This window comes from Tursiops truncatus, chromosome 20, assembly GCF_011762595.2.
Source record: "Tursiops truncatus isolate mTurTru1 chromosome 20, mTurTru1.mat.Y, whole genome shotgun sequence".
Classification (NCBI taxonomy): Eukaryota; Metazoa; Chordata; class Mammalia; order Artiodactyla; family Delphinidae; genus Tursiops; species Tursiops truncatus.
Genome location: NC_047053.1, coordinates 44272277 through 44286699, shown reverse-complemented (window position 1 = coordinate 44286699; position 14423 = coordinate 44272277). Strand labels below are relative to the sequence as shown.

The window sequence follows — 14423 nt, the reverse complement described above, 5'->3', positions numbered from 1 at the left end:
TCTTCCACCTTCTAACTTCATGCTAACATTGTTTGTCAATAATTGATAGGATATAAAATTCTCGGGGGCAAGTTCTTGCATCCTCAGCAGAAAGAACAGTGCCTGGGTCAGACGGGGGTCCAGTCACTGATGGGTGTGTAGGGGACACAAATACCCTGTGGAGCAGTTAGAGAACACTGCAGGGCGGCATCTGGAATTTAAGAAAAAAATTTTTTTTTCACTTTTATTGTGGCAAAATGGACACAACATGAAGTTTACCATCTTAACAACTTTTCAGTGTACAATTCAGGGGCATTAATGCATTCTCATCGTTGTGCAACAATTGCCAAATCCATCCACAGAACTTTTCATTATCCCAGACGCAAACTCTGTATCCATGAAGCCCTAACTTCCTGTTTCCCCTTCCACCCAGAATGGCAGCCACCATTCTACTTCCTGTCGCTATGAACTTGGCTCTTCCGGGTACCCCATTTAAGTGGAATCACTTGTTCCTTTTGTGTCTAGCTTATTTCAGTTAGCATAATGTTTTCAGGGTTTATCCATGTTGACATGAATCAGAATTTCATTCCTTTTTAAGGCAGAATCATATAATTTAAAAACATTTAGGTTTGATCATTTGAGTTCAGTCTTTCATTTTTGAAATATAAAAACAAACCTAGAGAAGGTTCACCTCATGTTAGAGGCAGAGCTGGAGCAAGACACCAGGTGTCCCTTAACTTTCCTAGTCTTTCTCTTTTCTAGTCTTCCCCATGTAGCACCCATGGGACCTAGTGCTGGGTTCACAGTGGGTGCTTGATGACGTTGGTTGCTAGCCTGATGTGCAACGTGTCTGTGGGGGGAGTAGAGGCTGCAGGCCCTACCGAGCAGGTGTGGAGAGAAGGGAAAACCGAGTGTGGGCGGGAGCTGCCCCACAGGGCGGGGCGTGTCCTCGGATGACAGCACTGCTTTGCAGTTCCTTTGAGACGTGCTTTGTGCAGTGTTTTTTATATCTTTCCACCAGGCCAGTCTTCAATCCTGAAGGGTGTGACCATAGTGTGTCTTGTCTCTTGTCACTGCAGAGAACGGAAGGCTCCCTTGATGGAACTTAGGACTCCGAGAGCACACGCTCCTCCCTGGGAGGACACCCACATTCTGAGAAGAGCAGATGATTCCTGTATTCCAAGAGTTTTGTGCACTTATTTATGAACCTACCCTGCTCCCACCGAACCACGTGGCAATTCCTCAGGCCAAGTCACCAGTTCTCAAATCCATCTTAACTACATTTATGTTGGGTATAAAGGGCTAACAGAGGGGCTGGTTAATTTCCCACACGGCCCGCCTCCCACCAAGCCAGAGCATCCTCGGGAGTGGAGAGAAGCAGCAGGAGGTTCAGAGTAAACTGGCCACTGAGATATTTTGAAACTTGAATATTTTGTCTTGTACAGAGATCAAGAACTTTTCCAAGTCCCCTCATACACAGAAACCAGTTTCTGTTTTGTAGTCAATCTCTCCTAGCGAATGGCCTGACTTGGGGGCTAGTTTTTCTCTTTGCCTTTGGTCCTTCAAGGGTCTGTGGTTCTGGGCAGTCCTTGTTCCTTGGAAGTACACAGCATGGACCAGACAGCTGCACCCTGTCCCCTCTACCACCTCACCTGCCACAGATGGGAAAACAGAGCTGCTTGGGAGCAACCCCTTTGAGATGCCACCTTGAAGATGAGGTTCATTCTGTGCAATGCACCAAACAGAAAGTGAAGTTGGACAAAGCACAGATGTTCTTAAGCTGGTTTTCTGTTCCCTTTCTTTCTTTTCCTCTACCATGCTGAAGACCGAAGGACAGGAAGATGGTTGCCTCCAGCAAATATTTTTTTTTACTAGAAAAATGAAATGCCTATTTTTCTTACTAATTTTTTGTTATTTATTCCTTGCTAAAGGAATGGTCTCCCGAGGTCTTCAAATGTTTCTGATGGTGCCCTGAGTGGGTGGATGAGGGACTGCGGCCATTCTGTGGTGGGTCGCACTAGTGAGCACACCCAAGCGAGACCACCTCCCTTGTCCTCCTCATTGACACAGCTGCAGGGACCCTGAGGGGTGTTGTATTAAATAAATTTGATCTTTACTCTTCACAGACCTGTGAGATGTCATCTTCTGAGAGGCCACACACGTACAGAGTATCTGTTGTGCCTGGGGACTCCTCAGGGCATCCAAGGCCACAGAGAACCAAGCAGGTCCCGTCAGCAGGCCAGGACCTCGGTGGCCTTCACTGAAGTCAGAGGTAGTCTGAGTCTCGAACCCTGAGTTATTAATATCCGTCAGCAGGTGCTTCACTGTTTGCTTCCTAGCTGAAACCTGCTAGGCTGCTGTCGTCAGATTGCGTGAACAATAACAACTGCCCACCCCACCCCCAAACCAGGATGTCCGGTTAAATTTGAATTCCAGATAAACAACAAATAATTTTTGAGTATAAGTATGTCCCATGTAACATTTGGGACATACTTATACTATAAAAGTATTCATTTATCTGAAATTCAAATTTAACTAGGCATCTTATGTTTTATCTGGTAACCCTACTGGCAAAGCCTCCTCCCACCCCTCTAGGCCTCAGGATCCACCCTCCCCCGTGGCCTCAGACCAGACCTCCCTGCCCCACAGGCCAGCACCACCCACTGGACCTGAAGGCAGAGGAGAGCTGCATGTGTCCTGGGTCTGCGGCGGCAGAAACTTGAAGGAGCCTCTTTGTCTCTTCATCTCTAAGATGAGTTAGACTAACGGTTCTTAACATTTGGAGGGTTTAGATTCCTTTCAAAATATGATGGCAGCTGTAGACACACACACACACACACACACACACACAATGTTGTATCACAAAGATGCTATACAATTTCCCGGTTTTCAGGGCCATTGACTCAGTGCAGAGACAAAGGATTGGATAATCGCTAACAGCCTTCAAGCCTGTTAGTTGTTGTGTCGGTGATTTGGGGTGCACCCCGAGCCCCTGTGTCAACTCCTCAGTCCCTTGCTGCCACCAGAGCAGAGCATTTCTGGGGAAGCTGGGAAGACCCTGTTCATACTGCTTATCACTTATAAATGGAGCATAATTGGGTCTTTATTTTTCCCCTCAGTCTATATGTCTGAGGAGCAGGCCACACACGCAGGGGTCTTTCTTTCAGTATATATATTTTTTAATTAAAAAAATTTTTTTAATTAATTAATTTATTTATTTTTGGCTGCGTTGGGTCTTCGTTGCTGCGCGCGGGCTTCCTCTAGTTGCGGTGAGCGGGGCCTACTCTTCGTTGCGGTGCGCAGGCTTCTCATTGCGGTGGCTTCTCTTGTTGGGGAGCACGGGCTCTAGGCACATGGGCTTCAGTAGTTGTGGCACATGGGATCAGTAGTTGTGGCACGCGGGCTCTAAGCACAGGCTCAGTAGTTGTGGCGCATGGGCTTAGTTGCTCTGCAGCATGTGGGATCTTCCCGGACCAGGGCTCGAACCCGTGTCCCCTGCATTGGCAGGTGGATTCTTAACCACTGTTCCACCAGGGAAGTCCCTCTTTCACTATATTTAATGGCTGAAACCTCCCAACTCAGGATCCTGGTTCCGTTGTCCTAACCTGAAGCCATAACCAAACGTCTAAGCCTGAGCTCATCACGTAACAAGGAGGGTCCAGTCACCATTTCCAGGAGAGGAAGGACGTTTTCTTAGCTGTGGAACTTGTTAGTTAGAGCTCCCTCTTGTGTCTTCATGTTGTAATAGCTTATTAGAGAAGAGACCACTTAGAAAAGGCAGAGTGGAAGTTTTTCCCTCTTCTGAGGAGCCACACGAGGTCAGCCACCCATTTCATGAGCACGTACCGAGCGCTCCACCAGCAGAAACTGACTGACTGAACTCTCACTCCGTGACATAGACTCAAGATGGGCAAAGTGATCCCAAGGTCAACATTAATTCATTTATGCAGTGGTTTTCTACCAGGGCGATTTTAACTCCCAGGGGTCACTGGACAGCGTCTGGAGACATTTTTATTTGTCACAGTTGGGTGGGGCACGTGGTGGGTAGAAGCCAGGGAGGCCATGAAATATCCTACAATGCACAGGACAAACCCCTATGGCAAAGAAGTATCAAGTCCAAAATGCCAACAGTGCCAAGGTTGAGAAGCCCTGCATTGACCCAGCCAGTTTATTCATGTATTTACTCAGCAAGCTTGCATCCATCCACCATGCTCTGTTTTCCCGACACTTGGGAGTAGGAAGATTATAAGAATCACACGGCCCCTGATTTCCTGTACAATCCAGTAGCGATACAGGTGAGTAGAGAGCCAGTTACAACAGTGGGACAAAGGTGGTGATGGAAAAATTCAAAGCCAGTGGGGGCATAGGGAAAGGGCTCCTAACACAGACTTTGGGGGATCAGAGAGAGTGTCCAAGAGGAAGGTGGGTCTAACCAAAGATCTGAGGGCAGGTAGTGGGTAGCAGGTCAAAAAGGTGGGGTGAGGAGCAAGGAGCATGACCAACAATGGGGGGACGTGTGCTAAAGCCCTGAGGCAAGGGAGAGGATGGTGTCCCCAATGAATATAAGGAAGACTGCCTGTCAGCCCTATGACCCAATCAGTCCTCTTCAAAAAGCCAGCACTGTCCCCTGGGAATTTCTGCCGGGGATCCCATTGGCCCGACCCAATCTTTGAGAGTCTTAAGAAGAAGGTTCCCAAAAGTTGCTCAGCCAGAACTCAACTCCTGAGCACAGCTGTTTTTGAGACTCTGCACCAGTGTCCTTAGCATGTTGGAGAGAAAACCTCTGCCATAGGTCAGATTCTGCCCTTGCTCACTCACCACTCTGAGGCTCAAGTAAGAAGGCGAACTGGAGGGAGGTGGATGCCCAGCGGGACAGTCTCCACGACTGGGGTCCACGGGAGGGTGCGGGTAGGGCATGGTGTCTGTGAACACCCTGAGAGTGGGTGCAAAAAGTTGTGAGAGTACATGATATTCTAGGAGAGAGTCCATAGCTTTTATCAATTCCTCAGAGACATAATCCAAAAGAGGGTTAAGAACTATGAAATAATTAAAAACTCATGTGTTCTCCATATGATTTGATGTCAGTTGAAAACCCAGATAGAGGTCAACCCATTTCTAATCAAAGGGTCTACTTCATGGACAGTTTTAAGTCCAATGTCCCAAGAGGGACTTGGCTTGCCTTGAAAAAAATTGCTCAGAATAAAGAAATAAATGGTGATTTCAGTGTTCAAAAGAGACAGCCGTCATCTCTCAAAAGTAATAAACTATTAGACTGTTTTGGAATGCCAAAGGAATGGGCAGTAAATATTTTGAAAAGCTTCAGAGTCCAAAGTATTTCTAAAGCCTGAAGTGTCCCTTAATACGCATTTCCTAATTCAATGGGAAATGAATCTTTATTTCAACATAAACTTTGACAATAGACAAACTATTTCCATGTTCAGAGAGGATGAAAGATGCTGGAAATAAATAAATTCTTAAGGAAAAGTAAAAGGCAGGTTGGAATGGGTGACTGGCTACCAGTTGACTCCGTGATCTTGGAGACGTCACACATCCTGGAGCTCTTCTCCTGCAAAAGGAAGCGTATTAGTGTCCTAGGGTTGCCATAGCAGAGCACCACAAACTGTGACTCAAAGCAACAGAAATTTATCCTCCCACAGTTCTGGAGGCCAGAAGTCTGAAATCAAAGTGTCAGCCATGCCAGGATCCCTCCAGAGTCTCAAGGGAAGGTTCCTTCCTTGCTTCCTCTAGCTTCTGGTGGTCGCTGGCGATCCTTGGTGTCTCGTGGCTTGCGCTGCACCACTCTCATCCCTGCCTCTGTCGTCACGTGGGCTTCTTCCAGATGCGTGTGTATCTGTGTCTTCCCGTGGCCTTCTCATAAAGAGACCAGTCATTGGATTTAGGGCCCACCCTAATCCAGTATAGCCTCATCTTAACTAATTACATCTGCGAAGGCCCTGTTTCCAAAGAAGCTCATGCTCTGATGTTCCAGGTAGACATGAATTTTGGTGGGGGTGAGGGGACACCAATGCACTCCAGAAGGAATTGGACAAGATGACCTCATGTTCTCGCAGTTCTACTTGCCATGTGTATAAGATGTTCCTGTAAATAAATTATGACAGGACTTCCCCGGTGGCGCAGTGGTTAAGAATCCGCCTGCCAATTCAGGGGACACGGGGAACGAGCCCTGGTCTGGGAAGATCCCACATGCTGCGGAGCAACTAAGCCCGTGTGCCACAGCTACTGAAGCCCGTGTGCCTAGAGCCCGTGCTCTGCAACAAGAGAAGCCACCGTAATGAAAAGCCCACGCACCACAACGAAGAGTAGACCCTGCTTGCCGTGGCTAGCAAAAGCCCACGTGCAGCGACGAAGGCCCAACGAACCAAAAATAAATAAATATATTTTTTTAAAAAGTATAACAACAATGATTTACCATTAAATAACCATTTTAAAAATTAAGGTAACATTGTTTTATAGTATTATATGTTTCATGCACACACATTTTATTTCAACTTCTGTATATACTACAACGTGCTCACTACCAAAAATTTATTTATTTATTATAAATGTATTTATTATTTATTTTTGGCTGCGTTGGGTCTTCATTGCTGTGCACGGGCTTTCTCTAGTTGCAGCGAATGGGGGCTACTCTTCCTTGAGGTGCACAGGCTTCTCATTGCAGCGGCTTGTCTTGTTGCGGAGCATGGGCTCTAGGCATGCGGGCTCAGTAGTTGTGGCACACGGGCTTAGTTGCTCCACGGCGTGTGGGATCCTCCTGGACCAGGGCTCAAACCCATGTCCCCTGCATTAGCAGGCGGATTCTTAACCACTGCAGCACCAGGGAAGTCCCCACAACCAAAAATTTAGTTTCCAGCCATCACCATATAGTTGACCCCTTTTAACCATTTCACCCTCCCCCCACACCCCTTCCCCTCTGGGAACCACTACTCTGTTCTTTGTATCTACAGCATATCTTTTGAGCTTTCTCAATCTGGTGTTCTTTCACTATGCTCTGTTCTCATGTATTTTGTGTCTCTGCCTCTGAAAATATTTAGTTTCTTTCTCTAACCTTCTTTCAAGTTCTCTGTGCCTCTCTCATCTCTCATCCTTTCTCTGCTTCCTCTCTCTACTTCTTTTTGTCCTCCAATTCATCTTTTCCTTTTCTCCCCCATCCCCAATCAACTGGCCATAATACAGAACTGAAGTTCATATTTCTCTTATATGGATAGATGAGTTTTCTATTCCCAGTTATTTATTTTGAGAGCCAATGCATGGAATCTTTTCTCTCTCTTTAGGAAAAAAACAAAACACCTCCAAAGTTGTTTTCTGTCTATATCTGACCTTTGGTGGATTATTTTTCCAAGGATTTATTGGATTCACTAGGAAAAGTCCCCAGTCGCTGCCTTACTTCCTCCCAGTCCTGGGATGTGCTGGTTTTCCTGGAACCTCTTGGCACAGGAGGGTCTGGTTTTGTGCCAGAAATTATTCCATTAGTTTCTTGTACAACCAATGCTCTCCTCCTCAGGGCTTGGGTTGTTTGGGCCAGAATTTGCCAAGCAAGGAAACCTCCTGCTGTTGGGACTTTGAAGGAGCCCAGGACTGGGTCCTAGAAAAAGGAAAAAGAGTGGATTTTGGTGCCTTCCAAAGCGAGGGCAAACCTCAAGCCGGGATCTGACACCGTCTTGAGAAGCTCTGTCACACCACCAGCCATTCAATAAAAGTACGTATCTCTGAGCCAAGGTGAGTTTGGATTCCAGGTGGCTTCTCCGGCAGGTCAGTTTCAGAAGAACAAGGTGGCAGAAGAAGCTCTTTGAGGTCCTGATTATTTAGAAACAACATGGAAGAGTTAGACACACGGCAGGCAGGTGGTTATTCCACTGGGTTCCCGTGGCAGAGCCAGTCACTGAGGTGCAGTTTGTTATTAGTTTCCTCCGGGGTCCTTCAGCCCCTGCCACCAGGCACAACTCTGGGAGGTCCAGCTGAGGCCCCATGTGACCCCAACCCCAAGGAAAGTTGTACTTGAAAGGAGCAGAGGTGGAGCAGCAGGCAAAGGAGAGTCCCCCAAACTGGGGAGAGTGAGCTGCCCCTATGATAGAGACAGCTCCCTCAGGGAAATGTCTCCCGGGCATCCAGGGACGCCAGACACTAGGCTTGGGACTTGCAGCCTCTGCCGAGATCACCTTACACCTCATGTGACACAGAGCCTGGGAAGCCACCTGTCCTCTAGGGACCCTGGGAGCCTGAATCACAAGGAGCTTGAGCAGTGACCACAACCAGACTCTCTTCCCTTCCCCCGTTTTCAAGGAGCCACATGATCCTTCCAGATTCTTACGCAACCCTAGGGAGAGAAGGGATTTGCCAATTGAGGCCAACATTAAATTTCCCAACAGGCTGGCAGAATGGCGGCCCAGGAACAGATTCTATTTCATTTAATGATAATAAAGTAATGTGATGTTTGTTTCACAGCCAAGTTTGACGTTGATCAGTCAGGCCTTCTACGCAGTGCTTTGCGTTGTGCTCTTTGAGGCTGGTGTGCAGGACTTGAGAGCATAGCTGGTGAGTGAGCCTAGCCAGCCACTCTGTGGCCTCATCTTACTGGATACTTTTGCAAGAAGTACTTTTTCTGTACCTAAGGTGCAGATCCTGTGCTAGGTTCAGAGGATGCATCAGAGATGCAGACAAACGTGGTCTCTGGGGCTTGTGATACTTTGCTCATGTTTTTGGTCCTGCTTGTTTAGAGGGAAAGTTGCTAGAATGTCAGATGTTCACAGGAGTGAGCATCTGACACTCCTTCCAGTGTTAAAGGTCTATTCAGGGAGTGGATCCCCAGATCTGGAGAGCTTGGGAATCGTTGCAAAAGGTCTTCAAATGCATGGGGACATATTTTTATCAACCTGAAAATGCAGAAAAGACAAATAATGTCTTTCTTGTTCGTGTGGGAGTCTTTGCAATTTTTTTATGTTAAAGAAGAGTCTTTATACTTGAACAGGTTGAGACCCATTGGTTTACTGACAAATTCATCTCTGCATTTGTCAGAGTTCCAGTTGGTGTCTTGAGGTTATGTGACTGTCCAGCCCTTGGTCCAACGAGCAAACGTAAGTAGACAAGTGCATGAACACACACGCGTGCCTGTGATCACCCATACGCACACGTACACGTGCACAGTGCACAGAGAACAAGGATGGCCCAGCCCTGCCCTTGAACAGATCCTGTGCCAAAACCAACACAGGTGCTTCTCTTTGTTTCATGGGAGGTGTTGGCATATGGGGATGTGATATTTAAACCAAAAAGTGAAAATCAAGGCAGCATGGCTCCAAACGTATCACCTTTGCTTATCAGAGTTTATTCAACAAACGAGTGCCTGGTTTGTGCAAGGCTCTGCACGTTCCATGGCTGCGTGGAAGAAGCCAAGATAAGCAGATACCTCAAAGAAGCAGGACCCCACAAATAACCAACACAGACTACAAGCCAGTTATAAGCCAACCCAGCCCTCAAAGATGGTGGCCCTCCCCACAAGGGTCTGCACACAGCTGCCTCGTTGGCAAACCCAATCCGATCTCTTCTTTCAAGATGGAAGCAACTCATCCAGGTAGTTGCAACAGAGGAATCCAGGCCATTCAGGCAAAAGTCCAGGGTGTGATTAGAGTAAAATCCAGCCCCCAGAGGCTAACACCACTTGACACATTTCAGGTTCAAGCCCTGGGCCCTCTTATGGCCCAGGGTTGTCAGTGTGGCAGAACAAATGCCAGGTGGAGAAAGAATAGTCCATGCGTGTGACACATCTGTGATGGGCAGAGGCAGAGATGGTGGGATTCAGTTGAAGACACGGTCACAATATGATTTCAATTTAAAAGTTTTCCAGACAGAAAAAAATGCCTTGAGAAATATCTTAAAGTATTTGATAAGAGATTAATATCCAGAATATATAGAGAACTCCAAAACTCAACAACAAAAAACCAGACAACCCAGTACTAAAATGGGCAAAGGATGTGAATAGATATTTCCAAAAAGGATATACAAATGACCGAGAAGCACATGAAATGATACTCAACATCACTAATCATTGGAGAAATTTGAATCAAAATCACAATGAGAGGGCTTCCCTGATGGCGCAGTGTTTGAGAGTCTGCCTGCCGATGCAGGGGACGTGGGTTTGTGCCCCGGTCCGGGAAGATCCCTCATGCCGCGGAGCGGCTGGGCCCGTGAGCCATGGCCGCTGAGCCTGCACGTCCGGAGCCTGTGCTCCGCAACGGGAGAGGCCACAGCAGTGAGAGGCCCGTGTACTGCAAAAAAAAAAAAAAAAAAGTCACAATGAGATACCACTTCACACCCATTAGGATAACTACTATTCAAAAAACAGAAAAGAACAAAAGTTGGTGAGGATGTGGAGAAACTGGAACTGTTGTGCACTGTTGATGGGAAACGTAAAATGGTACAGCTGCTGTGGAAAACAGTATTGTGGTTTCTCAAAAAATTGAGATTAGAATTACCATACAACCCAGCAATTTCACTTCTAGGTAGAGACCCAAACGAATTGAAAGCAGAATTCAAAGAGATATTTGTACACCTTTATTCACAGCAGCATTGTTCACAATAACTAAAACATGGAAGCAACGACAGATGAATGGATAACAGAATGTAGTGTAGCCATACAGTGGAATATTTTTCAACCTTAAAAAGGAAGGAAGTGCTGACACCTGCTACCTTATGGATGATCCTTGAGGACATTATGCCAAGTGAAATAAGCCAGTCACAAAAGGACAAATATGATAGAATCCTACTTATACGAGGTGCTTATAGTAGTCAAAATCCTAGAGACAGAAAGTAGAAGGGTGGTTGCCGGGAGCTGGATGGCAAGGATTGGGGGTTATTGTTTAATGAATATAGAGTTTCAGTTTTGCAGGCTAAAAAGAGTTATGGAGATGGATGGTGGTGATGACTGATTGCACAACATTATGAATGTATTTAATACCACTGAACTATACACTTAAAATGCTTAAGATGGTAAATGTTATGTTATGTGTATTTTACCATGGGGAAAATTTTTTTTTTTTTTAATGTTTATTTATTTGGCTGTGTTGGGTCTTAGTTGCGGCATGCGGGACCTTTCGTTGCAGCGCCAGCTTCTCTCTAGTTGTGGCTTGAGGGCTTTAGAGCACGCAGGCTTAGTTGCCCCAAGGTATGTGGGATCTTAGTTCCCCGACCAGGGATCAAACCCGCATCCCCTGCATTGGAAGGCGGATTCTTAACCACTGGACCACCAGGGAAGTCCCCCCAACCAAATTTTTTTTTAATTGCACCAGGCAGAAAAAAAAATGCCTTGGGAAATCTTTTTTTTTTCCTAATGAAATATTTATAAATTGGTTGTGTAACATAAAACTCTCCCAGTAAATACCTCTTGAGAAATTCGTCAATTTTTATACAGATATCACACTAGCATCTGAATGAATACAGATATCACACAGTATCTCAGTTTTTTTGTCTTTAAACTCTCATAGTTGGAGACAGTTGAACGTATACATTTCATTTTGATAGGAAAATTACTACATCCTTACTTCACAGTCATCAAGGAACATATAAATACACAATGACCTTTGAAAAAGTATTTGCACAAAGACCAAGACATGCTCGTTTGATCAATCCGATCTCAGTGGAACAATCCACAGTATATAATGCAATGATGTACAAATATCAAAAGAGGAAGTACATCGCTGGAAAAGGAAAGATTCCAGCCACTCTTATCCACATACAGTATGACACTCATCACATTTCTTGTAGTTGTTTGTTTAGGTGCTTATCTCTGTCATTAGACTGTGAATTATTTTAAAGGGGAAATCTTTAAATAATTTTTAAAGGGGTCTATAAGAAAAAATGTATTATCATTTATTAAAATACATTGGCTAGTATTCACTCACAGGATATTCAGAGGTTTTGTAAAAGAACTGTGTTTTGAAAAATCATCAGCAGAAAACAGAGCAATTGTCCCTACTTCATGGTGGAGGACAGCTTCCTGGTGGCCAGAGAGGTGAATTTGCTGGATGCCTTTTTTGGATACGGAATACACCCTAGCAAATACTTCATGCAACTTAAAGAAACAGAAGTGGCTTCCCCTCCTGTCCTCTCTGCCCTTGAGCTAGCTGGGCCTTGGGGGTGCCCTCTGGGGAAAAAGGATCCCATTTATAGTAGAAACTCAATAAATATCACCCCCCCTCCCCCACTGAACATATGAGAGTCTAATCCATGAATTGCCTGTGGTTCAATGTTTATCTAAGATCTGAGACAGCAGATATTTGTAAAAGATATTCCTAGACATGTTTACCTATGCTTTCTCCTAGATTCTCTGGTTTTCATCCTTATTTTCTGGTAGAGCCATCAGAAAAGAACTCACTTGAACTTAAGAGCTATCACGTGATTTTATGTTACGCTCTTAGAATTCCCAGATAAAAGGAGCGCATTCTTCAGTGAGAACTTTGGGGGTTTTGGGGGAACGTTAGCCAATTGGGGGCCCACTGGATGTCACACAGAGTTCTCCTGTGCTTATACTCAATGCGTCCTGGAAGTGCGTTCCTGCTGAGTGCTCAGACTTTCTTAGTACAGACAACAAACACTACGCAGCCCCATGTGCTTCCCGTTTAACTCAGCTGCCAAAGAATTCAGAGCCAAGTTCTGTACCCCATTAGCATAATTAACTACTGTCAAGGGCCTGTTAAAATCAACTCCCTCTTCCTTTAGATGATATCGCTTCCATCTTGATTCCTGACTGTTCCATTTTATATGAGTTTATATCATCTCGTTAGCTCTCCAGATCCTTTTTGGAAAAGGCCTAACACAAATAATAAGAATTAACACAGTAGCTTGAAATTTAACTGATAGTAAACAACAAAAACAAATGAAAAGAAAAAAAATTTAACTGATACAAACAAGTCCTGCTTTTAAATTATATTCATTTAGACGGACAGCACAATCTCCCTACAGTCTCACAGGGAGCACACGTAGGGAGTGTATGACCCTGGGCACTTCTTTATCTTGCCCAAAGACCTGAAGCTCATTTCTTCATCAACCAAATGAGGGGATTGGGCACTGTCATCTTGAAGGTCCCATTAAGGTGAACAAATATTTTCTTGTGAACCTACTATGTGCCAGACACAGTTCTAGGTGCTTGGGGTATATCGGTGAAGAAAATAGACTAAGATACCCACCCTCGTGGAACTTGGATTCTAGCAGGGAGAGACAGAAATAAGCAATTAATATAGTAAGTATATTATATGGTATGTGAGAAGGTGGTGAGGGCTATAGAGAAAGAATCGAGTAGGTTGAAGGGGAAAGGAAATCAGGGTGGGGACAGGGGGCAGTATTCAATAGGGTAGTCTGGGCAAATCTCATTAAGAAGTGAGGTTTGGGGAAAGACAAGGGAGCAGAGGGAGTTAACCAAGTAGAGGATATCTGGGGGAAGAGAGTGCAGGCAGAGAGAACAGCTAGTGCAAAGGCCCTGTGGTACAGAAGCACGGAGGCCAAAGGGCTGGGTGGGGGGAGGGGATTAGCAGGAGGTGAGATCAGCTTCATTGCTGGTTCTGACAGAAAAAGAAAAGTTGCCTAATTGTAAATAGATATGTTTCTTCATATGCTTGTTCTAATCCTGCTCTTCCAAGTGTGTTCTCCAGACCAGCAGCATCACAATCAACCCACAGCTTATTAGAAAAGCAGAATCTTAGGACCTACCTCAGTCCCACCAAACCAGAATCCTGATGAACAATATCCCCGGGTGATTATGAATCATATATGGGAAGACACGCTTGAAAGGATACCACCTTTATAATATACAGGTATTTTATTTTATTTTTTATTGAAATATAATTGATTTACAATGTTGTATTAGTTTCAGGTGTACAGCAAAGTGATTCAGTTACATACATACATATATATGTACATATATATACACATACATATTCTTTTTTAGATTCTTTTCCATTGTAGGTTATTACAAGATATTGAGTACAGTTCCCCGTGCTCTACAATAGGTCCTTGTTGGTTATATATTATATATATAACAGTGTGTATATTTTAATCCCAAACTCCTAATTTATCCCTCTCCCCACTATACAGGCTTTTTTTTTTTTTTGCGGTACGCGGGCCTCTCACTGTTGTGGCCTCTCCCGTTGCGGAACACAGGCTCCGGACGCGCAGGCTCAGTGGCCATGGCTCACGGGCCCAGCCGCTCCGCGGCATGCGGGATCTTCCCGCACCGGGGTCCCCTGCATCGGCAGGCAGACTCTCAAACACTGCGCCACCAGGGAAGCCCCTATACAGGCATTTTAAACAGCATATGCTTTACCAAAGAAGAGCCTTCTTTGACTGAGACAATCCTTAAATTGCCCTTTCACAAGGGCTGTTGAAGGACAAGGGCTACCGAGAGTGCCACCTAGTGGTGGCATAAGAAAATTGACATC

At 45.3% G+C, this 14423-nt stretch overlaps 1 protein-coding gene and 1 long non-coding RNA gene across 27 annotated transcripts in view; both read left to right on the top strand.

Annotated features, from left to right (window-relative positions):
• Window positions 1-2102, top strand: part of PECAM1 (platelet and endothelial cell adhesion molecule 1) — a 55810-nt gene extending 53708 nt beyond the window's left edge. For 8 of the 11 annotated variants that reach the window (XR_012328536.1, XM_073797434.1, XM_073797426.1 and 5 more), the window contains one exon: window positions 1059-2102. Coding sequence is in view for 6 of the 11 variants with exons in the window: in XM_073797432.1 (XP_073653533.1) it covers window positions 1059-1088 (30 nt within the window). In the remaining 5 variants the exon portion in view is untranslated. Of the gene's footprint in view, window positions 1-1000 lie in introns of all 11 variants that reach the window. The other 3 variants (XM_073797433.1, XM_073797431.1, XM_073797427.1) reach the window with 1 other exon arrangement.
• Window positions 2103-6260: 4158 nt separating this feature from the next.
• Window positions 6261-14423, top strand: part of LOC109551409 (uncharacterized) — a 35788-nt gene continuing 27625 nt past the window's right edge. For 2 of the 16 annotated variants that reach the window (XR_012328542.1, XR_012328540.1), the window contains exons 1-2: window positions 6264-7696; window positions 9013-13799. This is a non-coding gene — a long non-coding RNA (uncharacterized lncRNA). Of the gene's footprint in view, window positions 7717-8442; window positions 8533-9012; window positions 13800-14423 lie in introns of all 16 variants that reach the window. The other 14 variants (XR_012328547.1, XR_012328549.1, XR_012328544.1 and 11 more) reach the window with 12 other exon arrangements.